At 40.9% G+C, this 27963-nt stretch overlaps 1 protein-coding gene across 1 annotated transcript; it reads left to right on the top strand.

Annotated features, from left to right (window-relative positions):
• Nucleotides 1–91: 91 nt before the first annotated feature.
• LOC128737975 (uncharacterized) lies at nt 92–27963 on the top strand. The gene is made up of 5 exons (XM_053832768.1): nt 92–115; nt 4153–4641; nt 4705–4943; nt 27567–27698; nt 27801–27963. Exons 1-5 carry the CDS (start codon nt 92–94, stop codon nt 27961–27963), a joined length of 1047 nt encoding a protein of 348 aa, XP_053688743.1.

Raw genomic sequence — 27963 nt, 5'->3', positions numbered from 1 at the left:
TACAAAATTTCTACCGTGCAACGTTTACTTCCTATTTTTCATATAACATTTCTAAGCTCTAGTATCTATTGATAGAAAAGAGCATCTAGTGATGCGCAAAATTTGTTTGGAATTTGTACAAATTTATTTGGAAAAATTATTTTTGATTTCTATACACCACTATACCTACATGCTTAAATAAACTGCTTTTCTTCGCTTTTTGCTTTTCTTGTACAATTGTGAGTAACAGCAAGTGAAGAAAATGACAATTGAAATCTGAAATCAAAGAAAAGAAAAAACTTTTCGATTGAATCCCACTATTTAATATTTATTTGCAACAGATATGTAGTTCACCTACGACGTACAGGCTTCATCAGTGTCTTATTTCAAAGCGTATACGTATCTGTCGCGAATAAATATTAAATAGTGGAATTTAATCGGTAAAAGTTTTTTCTTTTCACACACACACACACACACACACACACACACACACACACACACACACACACACACACACACACACACACACACACACACATACACACACACATACACACACACAGAAAATGCTCAGTTTTCGAAACTGAGTCGAATGGTATATAACATTCGGCCCGCAGGACCTTCTTTCCATTTCCGGTTTTCCAAGTGATTTCTATACCTTTATACTATATATTTATATAGTAGAAAGGCAAAAAGCTAATCGACCTGTTTTTGCTCAAAGGTCAGATGTTACATGTAACATAATTACAGCTGTGACAAAACAACAGGTTTTGCTATTTTAGTTAAGGAAAAATGCTCATAAAACTCGATTTTATTTCTATTAACGCCTGATCTATTAATCAGTGTTAGTAAGAATCGGTTACTTGCCAAAAAATAGTTTGTTTCATAATTTTGCTTATTTTTGTAATTTATAGACAGGGTTTAAGCTCTGCGTTGCGAAAACACAGTAGAAAGAAACGATATTCAAAATTTGCAACGGGAATGTTTGTTTCCGTTTATTCGCTGCGGTGTTTCATTTGATGTCGTTGCTTTTTAGTAAACAAATGAATGTAAATCTTAACTTTCGCTTGTTCAAAATATCCCGGAAACATTGTAAAAGTTTATATAACATAAAATTTGCAGCTTCGAACACTGACAGCAGATGAAGCAGCCGTTGTGATAAAAGCGTAATAAAATCGGCAAAGTTACTTTACTTTGCCTCCGGAATATCTCGGAGAATTGAGTGACAGCAACGACAGTTACATGGACCCAAATTTAATGTTACAACTTTACCGAAACGTGTTGGTAGGCATTTGTTCATCTGCGATGCCGTGCATTTTGCACTCAAACTGCATACTATGCGCCTAGTGCAAAGATCAAAGATGGTCTGCAACCCAAATGTTACGATATATAACAGTAAACATAACATGTAATACTCTTACTCGTTCATTTAATCTTTATTAATACTCAAAATTCCAAAAAAAATCCTTATTTAACGGTAAAAAAAGTATGAAGTATTTCTATGCACAATTATGAAAGTATGCAAAGACGGTATACCCTCAACCCTCAGCGTTGCGTTTTCTCAACGTAGCGTTGCGGGACACAGGATCAAAATTAAAAATACATGTCAGCGGCTTTTTCTTAGTTGACTTAAAAGAGAATTTTCCTGAAAACTTTCTATCCCTGCTGGGAAAAGTGTGGGGTTTTAAGGGGTAATTTCTACCATTCGCAAAATAAAGTAATCACAGAATGATCCAAATTTATTAACTAGGTACTTCGTTTTCCAGCTTCCAGCGATTTCCAGCTACAACCTTGTTCTCCTGACTCTCACCGGAAGTTTTTTCGGTAGTGATTTATAAAAAAAATAGTCTAAATAAGATTGTCGAAATGAAAATGATGTCGGTTTTATGTCTTCCTGTATGCATCCAAGTACGGAACAGTACGGTGCAATCATTGACCGTAAAGGTCTGCTTCGTGACGGATGAAGGTGAAGATGAAATTATTGTTAGTACTTTGTAGAAAGGGTTAGCACAGCATACATACGACGGCAGTTGCAACATAGTTACGAGATAAATTTCTCCTGTTGTCGGAAGGCAAGGTATATAGGGCACATGGCTGTTATTTTCTCTGCATATTGGATTCACTTCGCGGGATGATGATCTTATGACCTACACATGCCGATGGAAATTATGCACTGTATTGTCTTTTCTGTTCAACAACTTTCCTGTGAAAATTATTACAGAAGTGGTATTAGTGCTAGGAAAAGATATGGTTTTATGTAAATTATCAAGTCATTAAAACGGTGCTTCGTTTTTCAGGCGTGTCTTCTTTAGGTCCTATACTGTTTTACGTTGCATAAAAGTTACAAAACAAGCACATTTCGAGATAGAATCAACAAAAGGGCAAATGTCGCGAACATAAACAAAACGGGTGAGAGTTATTCCAAGATAGGAAAACCAACTTTTCCCTGGTTTACTTAGACTTGCGACATTCGCCCTTTTGTTGGTTCTATCTTCGTTTATCTGATCGGAAACTCCAGCAATATGTTTCAATGTTATTTTTTCTAATAGTTGAGTTCTAAAATATTGAGTTTGCTGTGTGGTCGACAGCATTGCATTTTGGCAGCTATTTGCAGAAAACGTCTTTAAAGCAAAACGTGGGGAGCCTAGATCTCTGCCTCTGCCTAATGCTACATAGCGACTGCTTAGTATGCTTCATGGTTCCTGATTATTGGCTATTATGAACCAAACTTTAAGTTTACCAATTTTATTTTAACAAATAATTTACAAACTTTCATTTCTTATAATATGATTGGCCAATAAAGGAAAACTATTACTCAAGTATAGGTGACGATCTAATTTTGAATAAAGAGTTGTTCGCAATCGTTTACGGGAATTATTCACAGTTGACGGGATTGTTCACATATGAAAGAAAACAACGGATTGATTTACAGCAACTATCCGCCAGCGGTGCCACGCGAGTGCACTGAATGGTATAATTTCTTCATTGGTCGTCTTTTATAGATATGTGAAACATTGCTCTGTTGTTGTTTCTTCGGCATTATGAATAATAACTGTGTGAACCATGTGAATAATACTACAGGCTTTGAGGGTTGCTGCTTTCAGCTGTAACAAGGTTGTTACGACCAAAATTTGATCGAACAATAATTCGTGTAGATTCATTCAATTTTCTTTTAAATAAAATATTTTTTGAAAGGTTATTTAGTTTTTTTTTTTGCCAGCTGGGCATTGGGTTAAAAGGCCACTGCGACAGTCTTAAGGTCGTCTTTTGCGGTTTATTTAGCATAATAAAATCGAGGGCAGTCCCGGCGTAGTGGTTAGATTCACGCCGCTCATGCCGAGGACCCGGGTTCAAATCCCAACCCCGCAGAAGTCACGAATGACCCAAGCTGTTAAAGTGACTATAATCTAACAAAAAAAAGCATAATAAATAGTTTGTAGTTAATAGTTTATAGGAAGTTTATAGCTACTTTGACCATTTTGTTCGCCGCAGAACGCCAGTTTGTCTTAAACTGCTTCCTGCAAATACGGCCAAAACAGCACGGAATAATCGTGTTACTTTAGCAAAAGCAGAAAACTTTTTCCAGAGGCTGGTTTATGTAAATGTGAATTCCGTTAGGTAGAGATACGAAAGGGACCAAAATTTTCAATTTAAAGAATAATATTGAATGCATTCTGATCAGTCAATCAAAATTAACCGGGTGATGAATATTGAATACAAGGCACGAAAAACCTTCATTTTGAAATTTTCAATTGAAGTTTCAACGAACTTTCTTCACTGAAAATGACGGCAAGTAGTAATCGTAATAAGCAATCTGTCAAATGAAATATAACAGTAATAGTTGTAGTAGAATTAAATATTATTATTATTAGCGGAACTACGCGCTCACTTTTAGAAAGGGCTATAGCCCCCGGTATTTTTCCGACTTATAAAAGGAATGCAAACTAACATTGCTCTCAAGTTTTTATTACCTTATGTTTCCCAACTAAACTTTTTTTTAAACTTTCAAAAACAGACGTTTTTTTCAAGAGGAGGGACTAAGTTTTTCCTGCGGGGGGCCTAGCCATCCGCGAATCCTATTTTTCGTGAATGTAGGAATACTGCAACATGCTCAAAAGTAATGTTTAATTATTCTAACTGTCTTGTTTTCATTTTGATATTTCTATTTTATAGACGGATGACTCCCTAAAACGGATACAGGAAGAAATCAACGAAGTAGCAAGACGAGAACAAGAACTTCGGCAAGGTCACAATGCTACCGACAGTCATGATTACTGCTTATCGTCGTCCAATTCGGACGACTCTGGACTGTCCCTTTCGCCTAGTCCTATTCATTCGCCATCGGTATCCAACTTAAAAGATAAAATTGAGGCAGTAAACAATCATTTAATTACTGCCAATGGTCACGACAATACAGTTAGCAACGGAAATCGTCAGCTTATTTCGCCCCAGTCCAAGGCGTTGACCCGAGCGCGTTCCACCCCGCAGCTTTTTCAAATTTCTCCAAACCGGCGCTTCAACCCGAATCCAAATCAGCGAGGTATAATGCAAAAATTTATTGCCTCTCGAGGCCGACTGAATAAGCTACACTCGGTGCCTGCCAGTAACGTTAGCAGCAATATTATCAACAACAATCACACTGCAATATTAGATCAACACGTGGTAAGGGCCATTCATGCTTTCATAAATATACATTTTAACGTTTCTTTCTGTTCAACTCCCTAGTCTCCCATCGAGCTCAACCGGCCGACACATATTTTACTTCCACCGACGGCTATCTCAACACCGCCAGTGATTGAACGGGACTCTAATGGCAAGCCCATCCGACGCGGATATATACCAGTTGAGGAAAAAATTCAAAAAGAGCTGCTGGATTTAAAGAACAGAGAAAGTGAACTGAAGCGCTTCCGCAAGCAGAATCGTATTGCATCACAATCCAATTTACTGGAGCTATGCTACGAAAGGTAATTACTTACGCTCGCAATGTCTCATGTTTACTGTCCACTTTACAAACGCTATTTATCCGTTATGTAAAATACTAAGTTATTCTACAGGTGTCATATTAATCAGAGGAGAATCAAGTTTCCGATACATGAAAATTTTATTTGAAAAACCCGATTTAATCCACCTAGTGGTGAAAGGAACCTTTGTTATACGGTCTTACTTGCTATTTGAGATAGAAATCAAATCATTTTTCATGAAATTGCTGAGTAAGGATAAGTAAGTTGTTATTAATCTGACTAAGTTCAAATAAAAGTAAGTTGTTAGAGAAAATCTTATGCTTTAACATATATATTGTCTAGTGAAGGCCTAGTTTATAGGTTTTTGAACTATGCATAGTTTCCTGTAATGCCATTCTATTTGAATCACGTCAATAGAGTTTCCTTGAATAATTTTTATCAATTTTTATTAACCTTCGGTTACTCACGCTGTTGTATTTTATACAACACGTGTAGGTTTTTCAACGTCATATTGTTATAAAGTTACAAATCGTTGTTTAACTAACGTATATTCTTCAACTAACTTATTGTGAACAAAATGTCATAATTATTCAATGCATTCATAATTTAAATTGTTGGGAAAATGTATGCAACAAAACTATCAGCAATGTAAAATGTTTAAAATGTAATTCGGAGTCAAAATTAGGGTACCGCCATCAGGGGTGAGATTGTGCCACGGGGGTGAGATTGGGCCAAAAACCAAAAATGTTTATTTGTGAAAATTTATTATATCCATAGAAACTGGTGACCTTGATTCAAAATGATGATGAACATAACATATTTATTCATAACATAGAATGGAACACAGATCATATTAGCAAACTATTTAGCCTAAACAGGGTTTCAAAGTTCGCGATCAAAAATAGTCGGAAATAACGCTTGTAAAAAATGTCCGGCATAAACCCACCTAAACAAGAAATCGCATCAACTTGCTATTTTGAAGGTATATAAACTAATCATTTACAATGTATTGAAAGGTTATTATGCGTTAGATAAGTTTTGAAAATAATATTTTTCGAAACTTTGTACTTTTCGAGCTTCACGGGGGTGAGATTGTGCCAAGCCATAATGATCGATCCAATTTGTGGATTTCACATACACAACAAAAATGCCTCAGTATACACGAGTACACTCACATTCTTTATTATTGAGCACAATATTTTGACAGATTAGATTGCATCATCCATTTTGAAGTAAACAGCAACATATAGGTTTGCCAAATAATTTAAACTAATTTTTACTTTTTCTCTGAAAATTTCAGATGCTTTGAATAAACACTCTAATATAAGACGAATATATTATACCGTGTATAAACGGCCAGTTTTAAGGAGGGGGAGGGGTGAGATGGGCTACATGCTCTGCGGCCGCGGGTTCTCGAACGAAGTAATGGTTACTTTTGTTAAATGATCAAATAGGTATGCCCCCTTAGGATACACGCCCTCCATATATCTCCCCCTTGTTAACCCTAGAAACGCTACTGGCTATATGAAGGCTGTCCATTGACTACGAACTCATTTTTAGTTATTTCAGACCTCCCCGGGTTATTTTCGTTCATACTTTTTGTATGATGCGTTGTTTTTGGCCGACCCCCAGCCCCTGATAGTCCGCTTAGTTCATGGACGGCCCCATATGAACTTATTTATACTTATATTTATGTGTATTGTTTATAAACATGCTAATGTTCACTGTTTAGGTTTTTAGCTTAACTTAATGTTTTTGGCACAATGTCACCCCCTAGAAGGGGTGATGTTAGGATTTCGGTCACTAACTCCTTGAAAAATCAGCCAATATTTTTGGACTGCTCAAAGCTGAAATTGCATATATATATTTTGTATAGATTTTATCATCATTTTATAAGTTTGTTTTTAACCTGCAAATTTAGTTACGCAATCCGGGTAACCTCTTGCAGATCGGACTCGTTTTCTTTGCACAAATGGTACTTTACGTAGTCTGTACATAGTTCAAATTAGATTTAGTAGATAGAATAACAAATTTAGATCTAATTTATAACTTACTCGCTAGCTTTCTGTTTAATTAAGTGCTTTTACAAATCGCCTACAGTAGCAAATTTTTTAATCGTTGTTCGTAACCTGCATGTGAGTTTCTGTGTTAGTTTATTTTAGTTAGGAAATCAATTATTTTAATAGTACACTAACAGTATTTTTAAGTCACATAAACAAGGTTTATGCAACGTAATCACTGCGAAATAAGCTTTCGTCTACTGCTTTAATTAAGAAACTCACTTTTCACGCGCTGAATCGATTTACTTTTAACTTCGTATCACTGTCTGTTACCTGTATGTAAATTTGTGTTTTAATTTATTTTAGTTAAGGAGTACAAATATATTTTATTGTAGACTCACAGTACTACACCGTAGGTTAGAAAAGCACGTAGTTTAAAGAATATCACAAGATACTTGAATAATATAATCGTTATTTTAATGTTTTCTTAGAGAAAATCTTCCACGCGTTGAACAATTTACTTTTCTTCGCTTTGTTTACCTTTTTTCCCTTCACATCGGCTTCCTGCACTCACCGCCCGTAGTGTTGCAAGTTTCATCGAACTGCTTGCAGGCCTCACTTTGCGACAGTGACAGCGTTGCCTGCCCTGCGGTTTCTACCGCAACATACCCCGGCCCGTGAACCTGGTCCAGGGAGTACATCCGGTCCAGCGTCACCTTCACTTAGCTCAAGCACGGCAAGCTTCGCTGTCGCTCGTTTCAGCACGCCACTATGGGTACGAACCCGGCTACACGGCTTGGCGCACTCTTCCATCTCCAGCAACTATCGGCTCCTCGACGACTCCTCGTACCAAACACTTCCGCTTGTCGCCTTCGACGATATACACCAGGTCACCCTTCTTCAAATTCGCTGCTTCACTAAACCATTTAGTACGATGGTTGATTGAGGGCACTCACTCCCTGATCCACCTCTTCCACATTTCGTCAGCTATTTCTTGCGATCGATGATACGAATCTCGTAGGGCTACTGCAGGATTTACGGGTGGTACGTTGAACCTCGGTTCGTTTGGGGCGATTCCACGTAGAAAGTGGTTGGGAGTGAGGGCTTCTAAGTGATCCGATTCCTGTGCTACGTACGTTAGCGGCTGTTTACAATTTCCGCTGCTTCGGCTATCGCGGTAGCAAGTATTTCATCCGTCAGTCGCTTTCCATCGTCTATCGACCCCAGCACATCTTTCGTGAAACGGACGAGTCTCTCCCATACTCCACCCATGTGCGGTGAAGCCGGGGGATTAAATTACCACTTCATTCGAGATGATGTCAGGTCTTCTGTGCAGTCCTCGTTGATGCTGTGTACTTTGTCTTCCACTTCTTTACTTGCCCCCTTGAAGTTTGTGCCGTTATCTGTGAACACTTCTAATGGCGGACCTCGATACGCAATGAACCGGTTTATAGCCATCAAGCACGATTGCGTGGTTAGAGAGTGTGCTACTTCGAGATGAACCGCCCTGACTACCAGACATATAAACAGAACGATCCACCTCTTTTCACTACAGCGGCCGCATGACACCGTTATCGGCCCGAAGTAATCTATTCCTACGAAGCAGGATGGTCGTAGGTAAGGGGTGACTCTTTGCACCGGAAGAGCAGCCATCCGTAGACATCGTGGACGACACTTGGTAACCTTGCAGCTTGCACTGTATGCAAGCTTTCGCTACTTTAGCTACAACACTACCCACCTGTGGAATCACGAATCGTTGCCGCAACTCATTCTTGACGGTCTCTCTGTATCCGTGGCCGAACCGCTCGTGATAGTGTTGCACAATTTTCCAGGTAACGACATGGTCTTTTGGGAGAATTATCGGGAAACGCAAGTCAAATGGTAAGAATTTCGCCGGGCCAGTCCGACCCTCCATGCGCAGGAGGCCATTCTCATCGATGAGAGGAGTCAGCTTGTTTCTGAAAACTGGATTTCTCGATCTCCAACCAAGTCTCGGCCGGTTGATTCGAGTTCTTCATAAGGATCTTCAGTTCGTCGCTAAAGGCCTCTGCCTGAGCCATCCGTATCATCCAATTTTCCGCCTCTTCGTACTGGTTCTGCTTCAGTGGCGTCCGCAACACCGCATAATCAATTGGTAGAATCTTCTGTGCTTGTCTTTTCGTCGGCTTCAGCATTTCTAGCGGTAACCCCTGTAGCTTTCTTCGACAGTTCGACACGAACCGGAACACGCAGGCTAGCGTCCTTACCAGGACCGTCCATTTAGAAATTCGGGTGACGTCTATCACGGGAGCGGGAAGTTGCACGTCGTGAACATGCAGATGCGCTCTCAATTCCTCCTCCGCATCTGAACGCGGTAACTTCTGCTGCGGCCAATCTGCTTCCGGTAGGTATAGAAATCTCGGCGCAGTGAACCAGGCGCTCGTCGAACTGATTTCAGGATCTTTCGTCAGTTGGTCTGCGACGTTCATCCTCGTCGGAACCCAGCGCCACTCCGACAGGTTTGTACAGGTAAGTATTTCACCAATACGAAGGCCCACGAACTCCTTGTACTTGCGTTGATCCGACCTGATCCACGAGAGCACCGTCGTTGAGTCAGTCCAGAAGAACCGCTGGCTGATCTCCAACGAATGGCCGTCTCGTACCGCCAAGGCGATTCTGGCTCCTAGCACTGCCGCTTGCAACTCGAGCCTCGGGACTGATACTGGTTTCAGTGGAACCACCTTCACTCGACTGGTCACCAACACGCACTGGACTATTCCTCCTACCACGGCTCGAAAATAGGCCGCACAACCGTAAGCGCCTTTGCTAGCATCGGAGACTACATGCAGCTGGAGGTCCTCGATTTGGTCGGTTCTAGCATCTCCAAAGTAACTTCGGGGAATTCGGGTCTCTTCGATCATCGACAACACTTTTGTCCAGCGAATCCACTTTTGGAACGATTCGTCGTCGATTTCCTCGTCCCAATCGCAACCGGTCCTCCACAAATCTTGCACCAGCATGCGACCGAAAACGGTAAACGGAGAAAGCAACCCTTGTGGGTCGAACATCGCCATGACGCAGCTCAACACGATCCTCTTAGTTGGTCTTTTGACCCCTTGCAGAACCGGTTGATATTCCTCTCGTCCAGTGGTCGAAAACAGGAAGACATCTTCTTCGGTCTCCCATACTTGCTTACTTAGGTGGCTTGCCGTCCTAAGACAAAGCCTGTTGAACAAAATTTCTCCATGTAACTCGGTTAAGGGCTACCGCTCTCCAATTCCTCGGACACCGAGTACTCTCCGCCAAATCTCGCTCCACCTGGTCTAACCATCTTGCTCGCTGCGCTCCTGGTCGTCTTGTTCCTACCGGATTTGAGGCGAACACCATCTTTGCAGGGTAGTTGTCCGGCATTCTTGCAACATGCCCTGCCCATCGCATCCGTCCAGCTTTAGCTATCTTCTGAATACTGGGTTCGCCAGAGAACTGTGCGAGTTCATGGTTCATCCTCCGCCTCCATACTCCGTTCTCCTGTACGCCGCCGAAGATCGTTCTTAGCACTCGTCGTTCGAAAACTCCGAGCACCCGCAGGTCCTCCTCGAGCATTGTCCATGTTTCATGCCCGTAGAGAACAACCGGTCTAATAAGCGTCTTGTACAGGGTGCACTTTGTACGGGGACTTAGTCTGCTCGACCGCAATTGCTTGTGGAGCCCATAGTAAGCACGACTTCCGCTGATAATACGCCTCCGAATCTCATGGCTGGTATCATTGTCCGCCGTTACCAGTGAGCCAAGGTAGACAAATTCATCGACTACCTCAAACTCATCGCCGTCGATCAATATACTACTGCCCAAGCGGTGTCGTTCGGCCTCGGTTCCGCTGGCCAGCATGTACTTTGTTTTAGACGTATTTACCTTTAACCCAATCTTTTCTGCTTCGCGCTTTAGTCTGGTGTACTGTTCAGCCACCGCCACAGATGTTCTGCCGATAATATCCATGTCATCGGCAAAGCAGACGAATTGACTAGATTTGTTGAATATCGTGCCCCGCGTGTTGATATCCGCTCGGTTCATAACACCTTGTAGCGCTATGTTGAACAGCAGGCATGAAAGACCATCACCTTGACGAAGCCCTCTGTGTGATTCGAATAAACTTGACAATCCACCTGAAATCCGAACACAGCACTGTGTACCATCCAACGTAGATTTAATCAGTTTGATGAGTTTCCTGGGGAAGCTGTTCTCGTCCATGATTTTCCATAGCTCTTTCCGGTCGATGGTATCATATGCGGCTTTGAAGTCAACGAATAAATGATGCGTGGGAACTCTGTATTCACGGCCCTTTTGGAGGATTTGCCGCAGTGTAAATATTTGATCCGTTGTAGACCGACCTTCGATGAAGCCGGCTTGATAAGTTCCCACAAATCTATTCGCAATTGGTGATAGACGGCGGAAAATGATTTGGGACAGCACTTTATAAGCGGCATTAAGAACGGTGATCGCTCGATAGTTCTCACAGTCCAACTTGTCGCCCTTTTTGTAGATCGGGCAGATAACCCCATCTTTCCACTCCTCCGATAGCTGTTCCGTATCCCAAATTCTAACAATTAGTCGGTGCAGACAAACGGCCAGCTTTTCTGGTCCCATTTTAATAAGCTCCGCTCCGATGCCATCTTTTCCAGCTGACTTGTTGTTCTTTAGCTGCATGATGGCCTCCTTAACTTCGCCTATCGTTGGGGCTGGCACCTCTTCCCCGTTTGCTGCACTGTCGAAATCGCTTTCCCCGCCGCCATGGTTTTCCGCCTGGGCGCCATTCAGGTGTTCGTCGAAGTGCTGCTTCCACCTATCCATCACCTCACGATCGTCCGTCAGAATACTGCCAGTCTTATCCCGACACATTTCGGCTCGCGGCACAAAGCCTTTGCGGGATCCGTTCAGTTTCTGGTAGAACTTTCGCGTTTCCTGAGAACGATGCAGCCGCTCCAACTCTGCATATTCCTGCTCTTCCAGGGTGCGCTTTTTCTCCCGAAAGATTTGGTTTCGCTGTATCTTCTTCTGTTTGTGTCTTTCCACGTTCTGACGTGTGGCACTGCGCATCTTGGCCGCCCGCGCAGCGTTCTCCTCATCCATCACCCTCCTACATTCATCGTCAAACCAATCGTTCCGCTGATTCCAAGCCACATGCCCGATGGAGCTCTCCGCTACACTGCTGATGGCTGTTTTGATAGTGTTCCAACAGTCCTCGAGAGGGGCTTCGTCCAGCTCGTCCTCTTCCGGCAGCGCAGCTTCGAGTGAATGCGCGTAGTTTGCGGCGACGTCTGGCTGCTTCAGCCGCGCGAGATCTAACCGAGGCTGGCGTCGGTACCGAATGTTGTTTACAACGGAGAGTCTTGGGCGCATCTTAACCATAACTAGGTAGTGGTCCGAGTCAACGTTAGCGCTTCGATAGGATCTGACGTCGATAATGTCTGAGAAGTGCCGACTGTCGATCAAAACGTGGTCGATCTGTGATTCTGTCCGATTTGGTGACCTCCAGGTGTACTTATGGTGGATTCTGTGCTGGAAAAAGGTACTACGTATGGCCATATTCTTGGAGGCGGTAAAGTCGATAAGTCTTAGGCCCATTTCATTGGTTCGCTGGTGTGCACTGAACCTTCCAATCACCGGTTTGTATTCCTCCTCCTGGCCGACCTGAGCATTGAAATCCCCGATGACGATCTTAATATCATGTTTTGGGCAGCGGTCGTATTTACTCTCCAACTGCGCGTAGAATTCATCCTTGTCGTCATCGGTACTTCTGAGGTGAGGGCTGTGCACGTTGATAATGCTTATGTTGAAGAATCGGCCCTTGATTCTCAACATACACATTCGAGGATTGATTGGCCACCACCCAATCACCCGTTTCCGCATCTCGCCCATCACTATGAAAGCTGTACCCAGCTCATGTGTATTGCCGCAGCTCTGGTAGATGGTATGTCCATCTCTGAACGTACGTACCGTTGAGCTCTTCCAGCACACCTCCTGCAGCGCTACGACGTCGAACTTGCGGCTCTTCAATACGTCGGAGAGCACTCGAGTGCTCCCTTGGAAGTTGAGAGATCGGCAGTTCCACGTCCCGAGTTTCCAATCCATAGTCCTTTTTCGTCGCGGGGGTCTATTCCGATTGTTCCAGTAAGAATATATTTGTTCTTCGTTCCGTGCTTTAGTGTTTTTGGTGGTGACGGCTCACAAAGCCTGCTACACCAACCCCCTGAGGGCCAACGAAGCTCGAAAGAGCCCTCCTTTCCTGTCAGCATACGACCTTGGCTTCCACCGGGGTTGGTTACCCGATCTCCACCAAAGTTGCTCGTATCCCGGCTGGTACCACGAGGCGGTAGGAATAGGAGTTGCTGAATAAGAGGCTATGGACCACTGTAGGGTCTATTTTATGCCTACACGTGCACAAGGCACCGACGGTACGCATTATTCAGCCGTTTACCAGCCTTCGGGCTCCCATACGATTCCCAGAACTCGCTCGGTTTGCGTGTTCTTGTCTCTGCTGAAGTGGACGGCAGGATTCACCTTCTGCTCGCCCATCGCTTCCAGAAACAGCTGGGAGTTGGACTCCCAGTTCCTAATTCGGAAGCCTCCTCGGGAATGGATATGTTTCACTTCGTTCGCCAGCCGTATCGCGTCGTCGAAATTCATTTGCGAACTCGACGGCATTCACGTTCTTCGCGAACTGCGCTGAACAGGGGGAGCAGGTGGCCCCGAATGTGGCTACGTCCATTACGTACACTGTCGGTACATCAGCCGGACTTGACCGGAACAGGAACCTCTGGGCTTGCCTATCTTCCCCCCGTATGCGTATCTGGTGGTACATTTCCTGGATGTCCCCTCCGAACGCAATTCGCTGTTCACGAAAATGGTTTATTAGGGCAGCGACTGCAGCATGTCCGGTCCTTTGGGCAGTTCGGTGTTGAGTGATATATCATTCACCGAAGCTGCCGCGTCCCACACCAAGCGCACTTTTCCCGGCTTCCGTGGATTGACCACCACGTTCAACGGAAGATACCAGGCCGCACTCTTTTCCGCCTTCGCCAGTTCCTCTTTGGTGATCTTATGCGCGTAGCCCTTCGCCTCGTACTCTACTATTTACTGCTGGACGTTTTGTTTCAGCTCGGGATTCTTCGCTAGTTTTTTCTCCAACGCTTTTATCCGCCGGACCGCCATCGGATAACTGTCCGGGAACCTTCTGGTGTCTTCACGCCATAGTAGGCCTGTCTCGAATCGGTCGCCGATCCGCGTTGTCGTCGTTTGCAGGATTTCACGATCGCGAAGATTTTCCGCCGACTCTAATGCCGCGTTGCAAGGAGTACCGGTGTCTTCCAGCAAGTACTGGGCTCGCAACATCTCGTAAAGATCCGCGTTGCTGAGTGCCTCGACGGAATGAACATTAACGAAGCTCTCCGCAGCAGCAGTACAATTTTCCGGTCCGTATATGGTCCACCCAAGTTTCGACCTCACAGCAATCGGTTGACCAGATTCACCTACGCGGGTTTCCAATGGAGCAAACATCTAAGCCTATAATTATGCGAGGTTCCTCCAACGCGTAACTCATCACCGGCAAGTCCTTCAGATGCGAGTAGCGATCCGTGATCTCATCGTACGGCTTGGCCTGACTCGGCAGCTTCAACGATATCACCGAACGAACGTTCTTCAATGGCAGCATTTCTCGGGATCTCCTAGCTGAGAGCTTGAGATCAAATTTCTTCGACCGATTCTCATAACGTTTTACGTTGCTCGTCCACGTAACGACCAGAGGCTCAGTTACTCCCTCTGCGTTCAACTCGTTGACAACAAACTCCTCCACCAACGTAGTGGACGACCCTTCATCCAGAAAGGCGAGCACATCCATCGCGTAGTTCCGAAAGTAGAGTGTAACCGGTACCATACGGAAGATGACGGCTCGATTCAGACGTCCATGGGCATGGCACTCAACGTTTAGTAGTTGAACGGCTCGTTCGACACGATGCAGCAGAGGATGGTGGTCGCTTCGACACCCACCAACGTTACAGCGAACCTTAAAGATACAGCGACTTTTACCGTGGTTATTCAGGCACAGCGGACAGAATCTATTTTGTTCCACCGTCTTCCATCGATCTGCGATTGAAAGCCTTTTGAAGTCATCGCAGAATCGTAACTTGTGATCCGTCCGCTTGCAGACCCAGCACGGCTTCTTCGTTTCCTTCAAAAACTCTTGTTTGCTCGGGGTAGAACTATGAACGTTCGCGAACTCCTTTTTCCTTGGCTTCCGTTCCCGAAAGATGGAGCTTCGCTCAGACCGAAAGCAGAGAACTCGCAAACTTCCGACACATCAGAAACGATGTCGTTCATGAAATCCGTGAAGACCCGTAGCGGTGTCCCTGTCTTTTCCCGTTTGAATCGGACCCAGTCCAACTTGTAGTTAGGCGGTAGTTTGTCCACCAGTTCATTTACCAACATCGGATTACTGAGATGATCCGACAGGTGAGCTGCCTCGAGGTGATCGCAGAGCTGCTTCACTGTTATCCCGAACTGGATGAAGGTTTCAAGCCGATCAGCTCTCGGAGCTTGTGCGCCGCGGACCTTCGTCAACAGAGTCTTGAGTAGCTTTCCGGTTTCCCGAAGAGTCGTCGAAGATCGTTGATAACATCAGGAACAGATTCCGGAAGAACGAGACGGATCCTCACAGCTTCGAGCGCACTGCCCTGAAGACTATCCTGCAACCGCTTCAGATTATCCAAGTTTGAAAACCCACACGTCTGCGTGGTGTACTCGTAGCTGCTTATAAATATAGGCCACAACTCCGGTTCACCTTTAAACATTGGAAGGTTTTTGGAGAGGGCTTGCCGTGCAGCAATCTGTTCCTTTGACAGCTTCGGCACGACTGTGCGAACTTGCCCCGGCAAGTGTTTCTGTTGGCCAAGGTTGCAGAAAATCGCATCCTAGCATTCAAAACGAACAATCTTTCACGAACGCGTTCGGCAGTTTACTTGTCCGTTTGCATTCGTGAACGAAGCGAGCGATGTCACCAGCGTGATTTTTCATGAGCGATCGGTGTTAGACGATTGCTACTGCTATTTTTCATTCTGCTTTGTTCGTCTCCGTTTGTTCCTTACGAGCCGATGCCGTCGGGTAGTAGTCTAGGAGTTCGCCTTCGCAGCAAATCGTTCATAATGAATAATCGGGACGAGCGCTCATCAAGATTGAAAAAGACTGAACGTTACGCCGGGGAAGCATTTCTGATTATTCGAATCAATCTAAACAATTCAATAATGCCACTAAATCGCATAAGAATTAAAGAAGGTATCGTGCCAAATTTTTATTTGAGTTATGCGTAAATTATTTAATTAATCCTCTAATGCCCATCACCGCCTTTTGGTGGCCTCCGCTAGATATAGCCGTAGGATTACGTCTTACCGCAGGGTAACAAAAAATTGCTTACGTCGGCATGATAGCTTTGTCGGACTTTTTAGCTATAATATTGTTGCAATTGTAGCAAAATCACTGATTAATTATAATTAGCCCATTTATGACCTATTTTTATAAAACTTTTACATATCAAAATAGCGTCTAGATTATGGTAAAATAGGCAATACGCATTTGTTGTCAAATTCGAAATCCTACTATACTCGTATTTATTAATGCAAATTTCCGTTAGATAAATGTCGTACTGCGTTATATATCGCACTTGTTAGTGTTAGCTGTAAATGTAATTTATTTTATCACTACCTAAATCTTAACCTAAATCTTAACGAATGAGTTTTATTAATTAAACGAGCGAATTACTTTGAATTGTAACTTTTGCTATCTTAATAGTACATAGAAGCTTAATAAAATTTTTCAAGTAAACCAAAGTTAATAAATTCTTCAAGTAAACCAAACACTCAACACTTTTATTCTTTCGATTACGAACCTTTATCAGCAGTTAGGCCGTTACAAATTATTTTTCAATTCGATTAATCGAACGATTATGAACGATTAACGAGCATTGTTCGGGCATTATTCGTACTCATTGAACTATACGATTAATTCAACTACTCGTGCTGGCAGTATTCGATTAAAAATGATTCGAATATTCCACGTGTTATTCGATTAGTTGAATTAATCGAACGATTAACGGACATCACTAAATATGGGATTCAAAAACCTACACGTGTTGTACAAAATGCAGCAGCGTGAGTAACCGAAGGTTAATAAAAATTGATGAAATTTATTCAAGAAACTTTATTGATGTCAATCAAAAAGAATGGCATTACAGAAATTTATGCGTAGTTCAAAATCCTATAAACTCGACTTTTACTACGCAATGTATATCCCAAGTAACCAAAAGTTCCGATAAAAGGGGATTTTTGGCTTAATCAGCCAACGAAATGATCATTAATAGAACTCTATTCGACTTCATTTTTAAGTAATCAACCGTACTTTCAAGTTCGTATTTGATGATTAAACTTCGAAGGGAATACAAAGTAACTTCTAACAGAACTAGAAAGTTCGCAAAAAGTTTACTTAAGTCGCTATATAGAACACTGTTCAGCCCAAAAAGAAACTCCAATAATCTTAAAAATAAAAAAGATTGGGGAAATATTTTCCCACTTGTTCCTGTTTTGCAGATTCATGACATTTCTCATTAACTAAGGCATTTAATTTCGGTTAATAATCGACTGTTTTTTTTATAATATTAACTTACCACGCACCACCAACCAAAACCTCGGGGATTTGAACTCGAGTAGTTCTTTTCGGTGACTTAGACGCACACCACTGCTCCGTTGTTTGAGTATGCGATTTGCATCGTTTTTATTCGATGTGCTAATTTCTCATTTATTACAGCCCCGAAACGAACTTACACTTAAGAACAACTCATCGGCAAAATTCATGTCACAGCGGCGTCAGAGATGGCGCAATGCATCAGGATAGGCTTGCAACGAGGAACGCTCGGGTTCAAATCCAGAAGCGGTCGGTGTTAGTTAGGCTTTTTTTATATGGTCTATCTTAATCGCATGAACCGACTTTACAAAAGTTAGGAGAAGGCGGAGGTAGAAAATAGAAAAGTATAAAAATAGAACTAAAAGTGCTGTTTTATAAACTTTTCCCAAAGTTCCTTTAGAAGCTGCTTAGCGCTCTATGCAGCGAGCTCAAGGCCACTTTGAAGTTCGGTTAATTACAAGTAAAGCTGCTTAGCAAGCTATAGATCCATAGACATAAAGCTTGTTAACCTTCCTTAGACACCATTATCCGAACTCTAAGTTACGTTCAAGTTGTATGTTGAACTTTCAAGCTGCATGTTGGACTTTCAAGTTGCTGTAGATATTAACGGTACTTTAATGAGAATGAAGTTCGGTTTAAAAATGTAGTATCTGGTTGTTCAGCAAGAAAGTTCTGCGGAACTAAATTTGAACCAAATATGAACTTTTAAGTTTGTTCCTTACGTGAAATTCGAACTTTTGGTTGCTTGGGTATGTTAAAGGTTTTTATCAAAAAACTAGAAGGATATACCTCTCAAATGAATTAAACAGCTCGTTGGTAGCTATCATCAAAAATTTTTTAAAAAGTTTGGAAAAAAGTGTCTCAATGTAGACGTCTCTCCCATACTGGTATGTTTAAATATCAATGGCCACTGAAAACATTTTAGTTCTTATTTCTCACTGAAAAAGTCAAGAAGAATAACATACAAATATGTATTTGTTACTAACATGTAAAGTAGTAATAAATGTATTCTCTACTTATAGCTGCTAAAGTCATAACATTATTAAAATCACCTTCCGTTGTAAACTGCTTCTTTTATTATGCTTCTAGTATTTCTGTCAATGTTAAAGTATTTACAGAGCGGTTCATTTAAAAACTAAGTACATATTTGAAAACTATTTGGCAATAAAAATAAAACACACGCGCAAACACGGTGATCTACTGTGTGTAATAAACAAATATCTATATAGTTGACATCTGTTCTAAGGATGACTCATATAAAAAAAATCCTAATGGTAATAAGGAAGCTCCTTTTGCCATTTTAAATATTTTAAATTAGAGTAACTTTTAATCAACTAACGTTTTCATAAATTGAACTACCGCCCTGATCTTTGCCAGTTGGTTGAAAGCTTGTGGAATACATTCTCGTATAAGCAAGGCAATTCTTACATAAACATAATAGGGGTATTCACGTAGTGCTTGCTATGTTGCGTAAACAGTGTATCCCGTGAATATACTTCCGCTATTCGCATTACAGTTCCGGTTGCTAAGGAGATGGAACTGTTATGCGAGTAGCGACAGTATAAATACGCAATACGCCGTATATCTACGCAACACCGCAAGTGCTACGTGAATACCCCTAATACTTATCAATTGCAGCAGAGTTCTGCAGTAAATATGCTAACCATTTATCACGCATCATTAATGCAGGCTCAAAATGCTTTGCTCAAGTTGAACCGTAAAAAGCGCCTGCAAAAGTAATCACTTCGATTATTCCCAAACAATCGCAGCGAACATTCATTTTGATCACTATACGGAAATTCCTCGCTAGCGAAGAGCAATCAGAAAGATCGAACACAACCCGCTTCGTAGAGTAATTATCACATGCACGAGCGACGTCCGTTCGGATTACGAACTGCCGCCGCAAAGAGAACAAACATTCGTGTTCGGTATATGTTCGTATGCGAAAAAGAAGCTGTTCTCATGCGGTGTTACTGATTCAAGCATGATGGGATGATGGGAATCAGTTGTGATATATGCCTCTTAGAGAGGATCCGCAACCTTGCTGTTGGCATCGCTACTTATTCGTCACCTATTGCTGCTGCTGTTTCTTTTTCTCCGATGGCTGCTGCTTCTGCATCGACGACCTTTTCAGTTTCTTGCCGGCTAGCAAGCGAGCGAGTAGTTTCCTTTCTTCTTCAGACAGCTGAAACTTTTCATCATCGTTTTCCTCTTGAACATCATCGCTGCTTTCTTCTTCACTTTCTTCTCGGATGTCACCGCTACTTCCTTCTTCTTCATCACTTTCATTCGTTTCTTCTTCCTCTTCTTCTTGCTGGTGCAAACCGTCCTCTACCACCTGCTTCGACGAACTTGCTATCTGGTTATCCTGCCTCGCTTTGGCCGGCGGAGAATTTTTCCCAACCGTCTGCCTTTTCAACCAGAACTTGACTTTCCTATTAAAGGAAGATTCCTTTTCCTCTTCGGCATCAACTTCGACGTGTTTCTCTTCATCGGCAGCCGGCTCAGCGACGGCATCTTTTGCCTTCTGAAACTCGTCGTACATTTTCTTACGCCGTTCTTGAAAGGCGGCTTTCTCTGCCAACTCCTTTTCCAGCATCTTGCGCTCCTCCTGTACCTGGTGCTCTTTAAGCCCGCGCTCTTGCTGCAGTTGTTTCTCGTGGAATGCTTTTTCCATTTGCTGACGTTTTTCATGGAGAACTTTTTCCATCTCCAAACGTTTTTCACGCAAAACCATCTCTTCTTCGAAGGCCTTCTCCTTGGCGCGCTGTTCCATTTCCAATTTTTTCAGAGAATCTTCTAGCGTACCAGCGCCCTCCGAAATGGACCCAATAGAGGATCCAGCATCACTCTTCGCTTTCTGCCCAGTCGTCTTTTTGGCACCGTTCTTGGCAGCTTTTCTGGTCTTTGGAACCTGCAATGCATTTGTGCACGTAATGCAGTTCCAGTCCTGCTTCTTTACCGCCTCGGTAACGCCAGCACACGAGTAGTGGTCCCACAGCTCACATTTATCTCGCAAATCATGTTCGGAGCATTGCACATCATGCAATCTCGATTTTCAGAATCCATCCTTTGAGGCATAAATTTTTTTGATTTTGTTAGGATTTCGGTCACTAACTCCTTGAAAAATCGGCCAATATTTTTGGACTGCTCAAAGCTGAAATTGTATATATATTTTGTAAAGATTTTATCATCATTTTATAAGTTTGTTTTTAACCTACAAATTTAGTTACGCAATCCGGGTAACCTCTTGCAGATCGGATTCGTTTTCTTTGCACAAATGGTACTTTACGTAGCCTGTACATAGTTCAAATTAGATTTAGTAGATAGAATAACAAATTTAGATCTAATTTATACCTTACTCGCTACCTTTCTGTTTAATTAAGTGCTTTTACAAATCGCCTACAGTAGCAAATTTTTTAACCGTTGTTCGTAACCTGCATGTGAGTTTCTGTGTTAATTTATTTTAGTTAGGAAATCAATTATTTTAATAGTACACTTACAGTACACGTCGACCGGTTTCAGGCATCATATGCCTATCTTCAGGACGAGGTTGGACATACACTTACAGTATTTTTAAGTCACATAAACAAGCTAGCAACGTAATCACTACGAAATAAGCTTTCATCTACTGCTTTAATTAAGAAACTCACTTTTCACGCGCTGAATCGATTTACTTTTAACTTCGTATCACTGCCTGTTACCTGTATGTAAATTTGTGTTTTAATTTATTTTAGTTAAGGAGAACAAATATATCGAATGATTGGGATTTTGGCCGTTCAGTCATTAAATTTTAGTAGACGTTATATTTGCCTTTTTATGCCAACGTTTCGACCCGTATTTGGATCTTCATCAGGGCTCGAAACGGCATCCGGGTCGAAACGTTGGCGTCAAAAGGCAAATATAACGTCTACTAAAATTTAATGACTGAACGGCCAAAATCCCAATCATGCGATAATTACATCTCAGTCGAAAAATACTAGTGAGAACAATTATACATTTTATTGTAGACTCACAGTACTACCCCGTAGGTTAGAAAAGCACGTAGTTTAGAGAATATCACAAGATACTTGTATAATGAATCGTTATTTTAATGTTTTCTTAGAGAAAATCTTCCACGCGTTGAACAATTTACTTTTCTTCGCTTTGTTTACCTTTTTACCTTTGTTATACTATATAACAAAGGTTTAGAAATTGGTCGAAAAACACGAAATTGATTCAAGGCCCGGAGGGCCGAGTCACATGTACCAATCGATAGGGTTCGACGAACTGAGCAATGTCTGTGTGTGTGTGTGTGTGTGTGTGTGTGTGTGTGTGTGTGTGTGTGTGTGTGTGTGTGTGTGTGTGTGTGTGTGTGTGTGTGTGTGTGTGTGTGTGTGTGTGTGTGTGTGTGTGTGTGTGTGTGTGTGTGTGTGTGTGTGTGTGTGTGTGTGTGTGTGTGTGTGTGTGTGTGTGTGTGTGTGTGTGTGTGTGTGTGTGTGTGTGTGTGTGTGTGTGTGTGTGTGTGTGTGTGTGTGTGTGTGTGTGTGTGTGTGTGTGTGTGTGTGTGTGTGTGTGTGTGTGTGTGTGTGTGTGTGTGTGTGTGTGTGTGTGTGTGTGTGTGTGTGTGTGTGTGTGTGTGTGTGTGTGTGTGTGTGTGTGTGTGTGTGTGTGTGTGTGTGTGTGTGTGTGTGTGTGTGTGTGTGTGTGTGTGTGTGTGTGTGTGTGTGTGTGTGTGTGTGTGTGTGTGTGTGTGTGTGTGTGTGTGTGTGTGTGTGTGTGTGTGTGTGTGTGTGTGTGTGTGTGTGTGTGTGTGTGTGTGTGTGTGTGTGTGTGTGTGTGTGTGTGTATGTATGTGTATGGGTGTATGTGTGTATGTGTGTTCGCTCCGAATGTTCTATCGCCTGTTGCTCGGAGATGGCTGAACCGATTCGACCGCTATTACTTTTGTTTGAAAGGTATTATTGCCTAGTATATTACTATTGAATGGTTTCGTGGTCTGACTTTTCGTTTGAAAGTTATAAGCAAAAATGTGAAAACTACGTGACACGGTTTTCTCCGAAACCACGCAACCAATTTTAACGATATTAGTACCAAACGAAAGCTCTTACTATTACTAAACATTTTTCTAAGTTTTATCGAAAACAGACAAGCAGTTTAAAAGATAGCCTTGAAAAACTTGTTTTGACTAGGTACAAATGAACGCCTGTTTCTCAAAGATGGCCAAACCGATTTACCCGCTATTAGTTTCATTTGGCAGGTAATATAGCCGGATAGATCACTATTGAATGGTTTTCTGATTGGACGTTTAATTTGAAAGTTATGAGCAATCGAATACATCACACCAAAATTAACAATAATTTATAATGATTTTAACCAAGATAATTTACCTAATTTCAATTATTTTAATATCAAACGAGAGGTTTTCACACTGCAAATATATATGCAAAATTACATAAGAATTGGTTTTACCGGTCAAAAGATATTAACCCTCGAACACTCGCGCCAACTTTTATAACACGGTTACTTGCGCGCACAATAGCCCAAACCAAAGAAAACGTGCGCAATAGACTTTTGACTAGGAAAACTTGGTTTTAAGTTTATCAAACCTTTGGAAGAGTTTCTTGAAATTGAAAGCTCTATCGTCTGGTAGAATTTGTATTTTGATTAATCCCCCTAAAAGTGAAATAAAAAAATTATTTTCCTTCAGTTTCAATACAACACATTGATGTGTTTTGCAAACTTTTAGAGCATATTATTACAAGAAATTTTGCTGAGCACAGTAAGCTTCTATCTCTTCAGTGAAGGTAGAAAAATCTTATTTATTGTATATGAATTTGTAAAATCAGTTTTTCTTTTCTTTTTCAAAAGCAGTTTTTTTGTTTGAAACAAAAATTCTGTTAATGAAAATATATTCGCTGTGTTCAGATTGGCAAGAAGAAGGCAGTATTTATATTTTTACAACTAGACCCCAGCTATTGGGTCCAAAAACTGCTTTCGAAATTAGGCTCTCCGACGAAAAGTTAATGACTGTTATTTTCCCGTTAAACAAATCATGTTCGAAAAACAGGTCTATTAAGTGATCTCCTCATTATTCATAATCTTTTTTTTTAACTTTTTACTATTGATTTAATAATGTCCTGATTTATTCCAGTGTCATTTCCTTTGCAAAACTCCCTTTCTGCACGATTTTTCCTGTACCAAATTCGATTTTGACAGCAGTTCAAATAATAAACATTATGAGCTGTTTTGATAAGTTTCAAGCAAACAAACCGGCGAACAGCGCAAAATGTTACGAAAACAAATTTAATTTGATTGGCATATTACACTGTTTTACAAACCGCCAAATTTTATTGGAAAAGCTCGGCGACATTTTGAAAAATAAAATTTGTTCGAATATTTGGTTGGGTCAGTACACGGGTTTTCAAATTTATTTGATGAAATAGATCAAATATTGGATGATTCAGCAAACAGTGTACTGGTACCTTAACTCTTCTTGTAATTGTTGTATGACTTTTTCATGTATTACAAAGTTGTACAAATAATAAAAATACACAACTTTGCTGAATTTAGTATACCTCTATGTTTGCTTGTTTAGGAACTGTAGAACTTAAATGTAAAAAACAGCCTGATTTTGACCCCGAATTACTCGATTACCAACAGACGGATACATCTTAAACATTTTACATTTGCTGATAGTTTTGCTGCATACAGACACCATTTTTCCATGTGAAGAAACGAGAGAAAATTCCAGTTGGAGTCAATTGCGGTACACCTCACATGCTACTTGCTTCGTTTCTGTGATGTCGGTTTATGCTAATCTTGTTTCCTAACAATTTAAAGTATTAATGCATTCAATAATTCGGACATTTTGCTCATAACAAGTTTACTGAAGAATATACGTTAGTATATACGTAATATACGATTTGTAATGGCATTCAAAAACCTACACATGTTGTACAAAATACAACAGCATGAGTAACCGAAAGTTAATAAAAATTGATGAAATTTATTCAAGAAAACTTTATTGTTGTGAATCAAAGAAAATGGCATTACAGGAAATTATGCATAGTTGAAAAACTTATAAACTAGACCTTTACTACGCAATGCATATGTTAAAGAATAATATTTCATCTTACAACTTACTTTTACTTGGACTTACCCTCATTAGTAACAACTTACTCAGCAAATTCATGAGAAAAGGAACTATCAAAATTTATAAGTGCTTCTATTTGGTTCAAATTTTGTAAACTTATTCAATTTCCAAAAATTTCATGTAAGCCAAACGTGTCGCTTTCTATCTCAAATAGCAAGTAAGATCGTATAACAAAGGTTCCTTTCACCACTAGGTGGATTAAATCAGGTTTTTTCCCTTCACATCGGCTTCCTGCACTCACCGCCCGTGGTGTTGCAAGTTTCATCGAACTGCTTGCAGGCCTCACTTTGCGACAGTGACAGCGTTGCCTGCCCTGCGGTTTCTACCGCAACAGATGAGATTGTGCCAAAGTTCATGCACTTCTAGTAAAATTAGGTTTCATTGTAACTCAACCATCTCTACGGTAGTTGTTAATTGAACAATTTAGTTACGTTGACAGGTTTGAAATCAACTTAGTTCCTAAATTGTGTGTATACTGAGCTAAAGAACAAAAACATATGCTTTTTGGCAGAATCTCGCCCCGGATGACGGTATTCTTTATAATCAAAGTTCTACAGTTCCTAAACAAGCAAACATACAGGTATACTATTTTCAGCGAAATTGTGTATTTTTACTATTTGTACAATTTTGTAGTACATGAAAAAGTCATACAACAATTACAAAAAGAGCAAAAATAGAAAAACTGATTTTACAAATTCATAATTTCATATACAATAAATAAGATTTTTCTATCTTCGCTGCAGAGCAAAAGCAAAATTTAGCAAAATTTCTTGTAATAATATGCTTCATAACTTTGCAGAACACATCAATGTGTTATATTGACATTGAAGAAAAATATTTTTTTATTTCACTTGTAGGGGGATTAATCAAAATTTAAATTCCACCAGATGATAGAGCTTTCAATTTCAAGAAACTCTTCCAAAGGTTCGATAAACCCAAAACCAAGTTTTCCCAGCCAAAACTCTAGTGCACACGTTTTCTTTGGTCTGGGGCTATTTTACGCGCGAGTAACTGTGTTACAAAAGTTGGCGCGAGTGTTCGAGGGTTAATATCTTTTGACCGGTAAAACCAATTCTTATGAAATTTTGCATATATATTCGTAGTTTCAAAACCTCTCGTTTGATATTAAAATAATTGAAATTAGGTAGATTATCTTGGTTAAAATCATTACAAATTATTGTTAATTTTGGTGTGGTGTATACGGTTGCTCATAACTTTCAAATTAAACCTCTAATCAAAAAATCATTCAATAGTGATCTATTAGGATATATTATCTTTCAAATAAGACTAATAGCGCACAAATCGGTTTGGCCATCTCTAAGAAACAGGCGATAATTATTACCTTGTCAAAACATATTTTTTAAGCATTTTAAGCAACTTTTAAAGTACTTGTTTGTTTTCAATTAAAAACTCCTGAACAATTTAGCTTTAATAAGGGCTTTAATATCAAATGAAACTAAGATCGTTGAAATCGGTAGTTCCGAAGAAATCCGTGTCACGTATTTTTCACATTTTTGCTTATAACTTTTAAACGAAACGTCGTATCACGAAACAACTAGACAATAACACCTTTCAGACAAAAGTAATAGCGAACGATTCGGTTCAGCCATCTCTGAGAAACAGGCGATAGAAAAAATCATTACATACATACACACACACACACACACACACACACACACACACACACACACACACACACACACACACACACACACACACACACACACACACACACACACACACACACACACACACACACACACACACACACACACACACACACACACACACACACACACACACACACACACACACACACACACACACACACACACACACACACACACACACACACACACACACACACACACACACACACACACACACACACACACACACACACACACACACACACACACACACACACACACACACACACACACACACACACACACACACACACACACACACACACACACACACACACACACACACACACACACACACACACACACACACACACACACACACACACACACACACACACACACACACACACACACACACACACACACACACACACACACACACACACACACACACACACACACACACACACACACACACACACACACACACACACACACACACAGAGACATTGCTCAAATCGTCGAACCCTATCGATTGGTATATGTGACTTGGCCCTCCGGGCCCCGGATCCATTTCGTGTTTTTCGACCAATTTTTAAACCTTTGTTATAGTATAACAAAGGTAAAAATATTAAATTTTTTTGGAAATATTAAATGCTTCATGTGAAAAATTGAAAAAATTTAAAAATCTTGAGAAAATAATCAAGTAATGAAAAAATATCGTATTTGCTCTACAACATAAGTACACGTAAATTTTTTTCATCAGGAACATTTTGCTGATGAAGTCAAACCAACAACAGTAGCATGGCCACAAATTAACTGTCAATAGTAATACTATTGACTACAAAGTAGCCAAAAAAATTCTACCGGAGGAGAATCAAGTTTCCGTGCTGTGTTAAAGGAAGCAAAGCATGAGCATAAAAACTAAAATTTCCAACGTGAGAGCGAAAAGTTATGATAGTTTTAGATAGTGCAACAGCAGCTTTTTAAAACTTTTAGATTTATTTAGCGGCCCTCGAATACTAGAACTTTGTTTTTTTGGTTTTGAACTTCAACTTCACTAATACTAAAACCTCCTAAATAAAGAATAATAATAACAATAATCTATCAATTATGCTTCTCATATTTTTATTATTAGTGAATCAAGCGAGGAGTTGTCAGATGAAGAAAATACGGACAAGATTACGTATCCGTTGACTGAAACACTGCGATCTACTAAGTCAATAGGTGAACTTTGCGAAGCCATCAATAATTCTAGTCTTTCCCCGAGGTAATTACAAATATAATACATACTTATAAAGTCGTGTACTTAAGATTTATATAGATAGGTACATAAATAAATAAATAAATAAATATCAATTTTTATTCGCAGAGGAACTCCATCACCACAATTTGAGAATCGCCAGCGGACTTCAGGTATGCGGCCAGCTGTGTCCCTGGCACAACTCTGCGACTTAAATCCTGAAGATGCGCCTTCGTCGCACAAACTAATAGCACAATGGGAGAACCTTATCCAGCAGAAGCAGCAACGATAA

This window comes from Sabethes cyaneus, chromosome 2, assembly GCF_943734655.1.
Source record: "Sabethes cyaneus chromosome 2, idSabCyanKW18_F2, whole genome shotgun sequence".
In the NCBI taxonomy this organism is placed as follows: domain Eukaryota; kingdom Metazoa; phylum Arthropoda; class Insecta; order Diptera; family Culicidae; genus Sabethes; species Sabethes cyaneus.
Note: the sequence above shows the minus strand (reverse complement) of the source record. Positions and strands in the feature narration are given on the sequence as shown.

Excerpts from the sequence above, each read along its gene's own strand:
- LOC128737975 (XM_053832768.1), top strand. The coding sequence starts at position 92 with ATGCGCAAAATTTGTTTGGAATTT. Across the intron at positions 116-4,152 it reads GCAAAATTTGTTTGGAATTT|ACGGATGACTCCCTAAAACG; the intron begins GTACAAATTTAT and ends TCTATTTTATAG. Across the intron at positions 4,642-4,704 it reads CAATATTAGATCAACACGTG|TCTCCCATCGAGCTCAACCG; the intron begins GTAAGGGCCATT and ends TCAACTCCCTAG.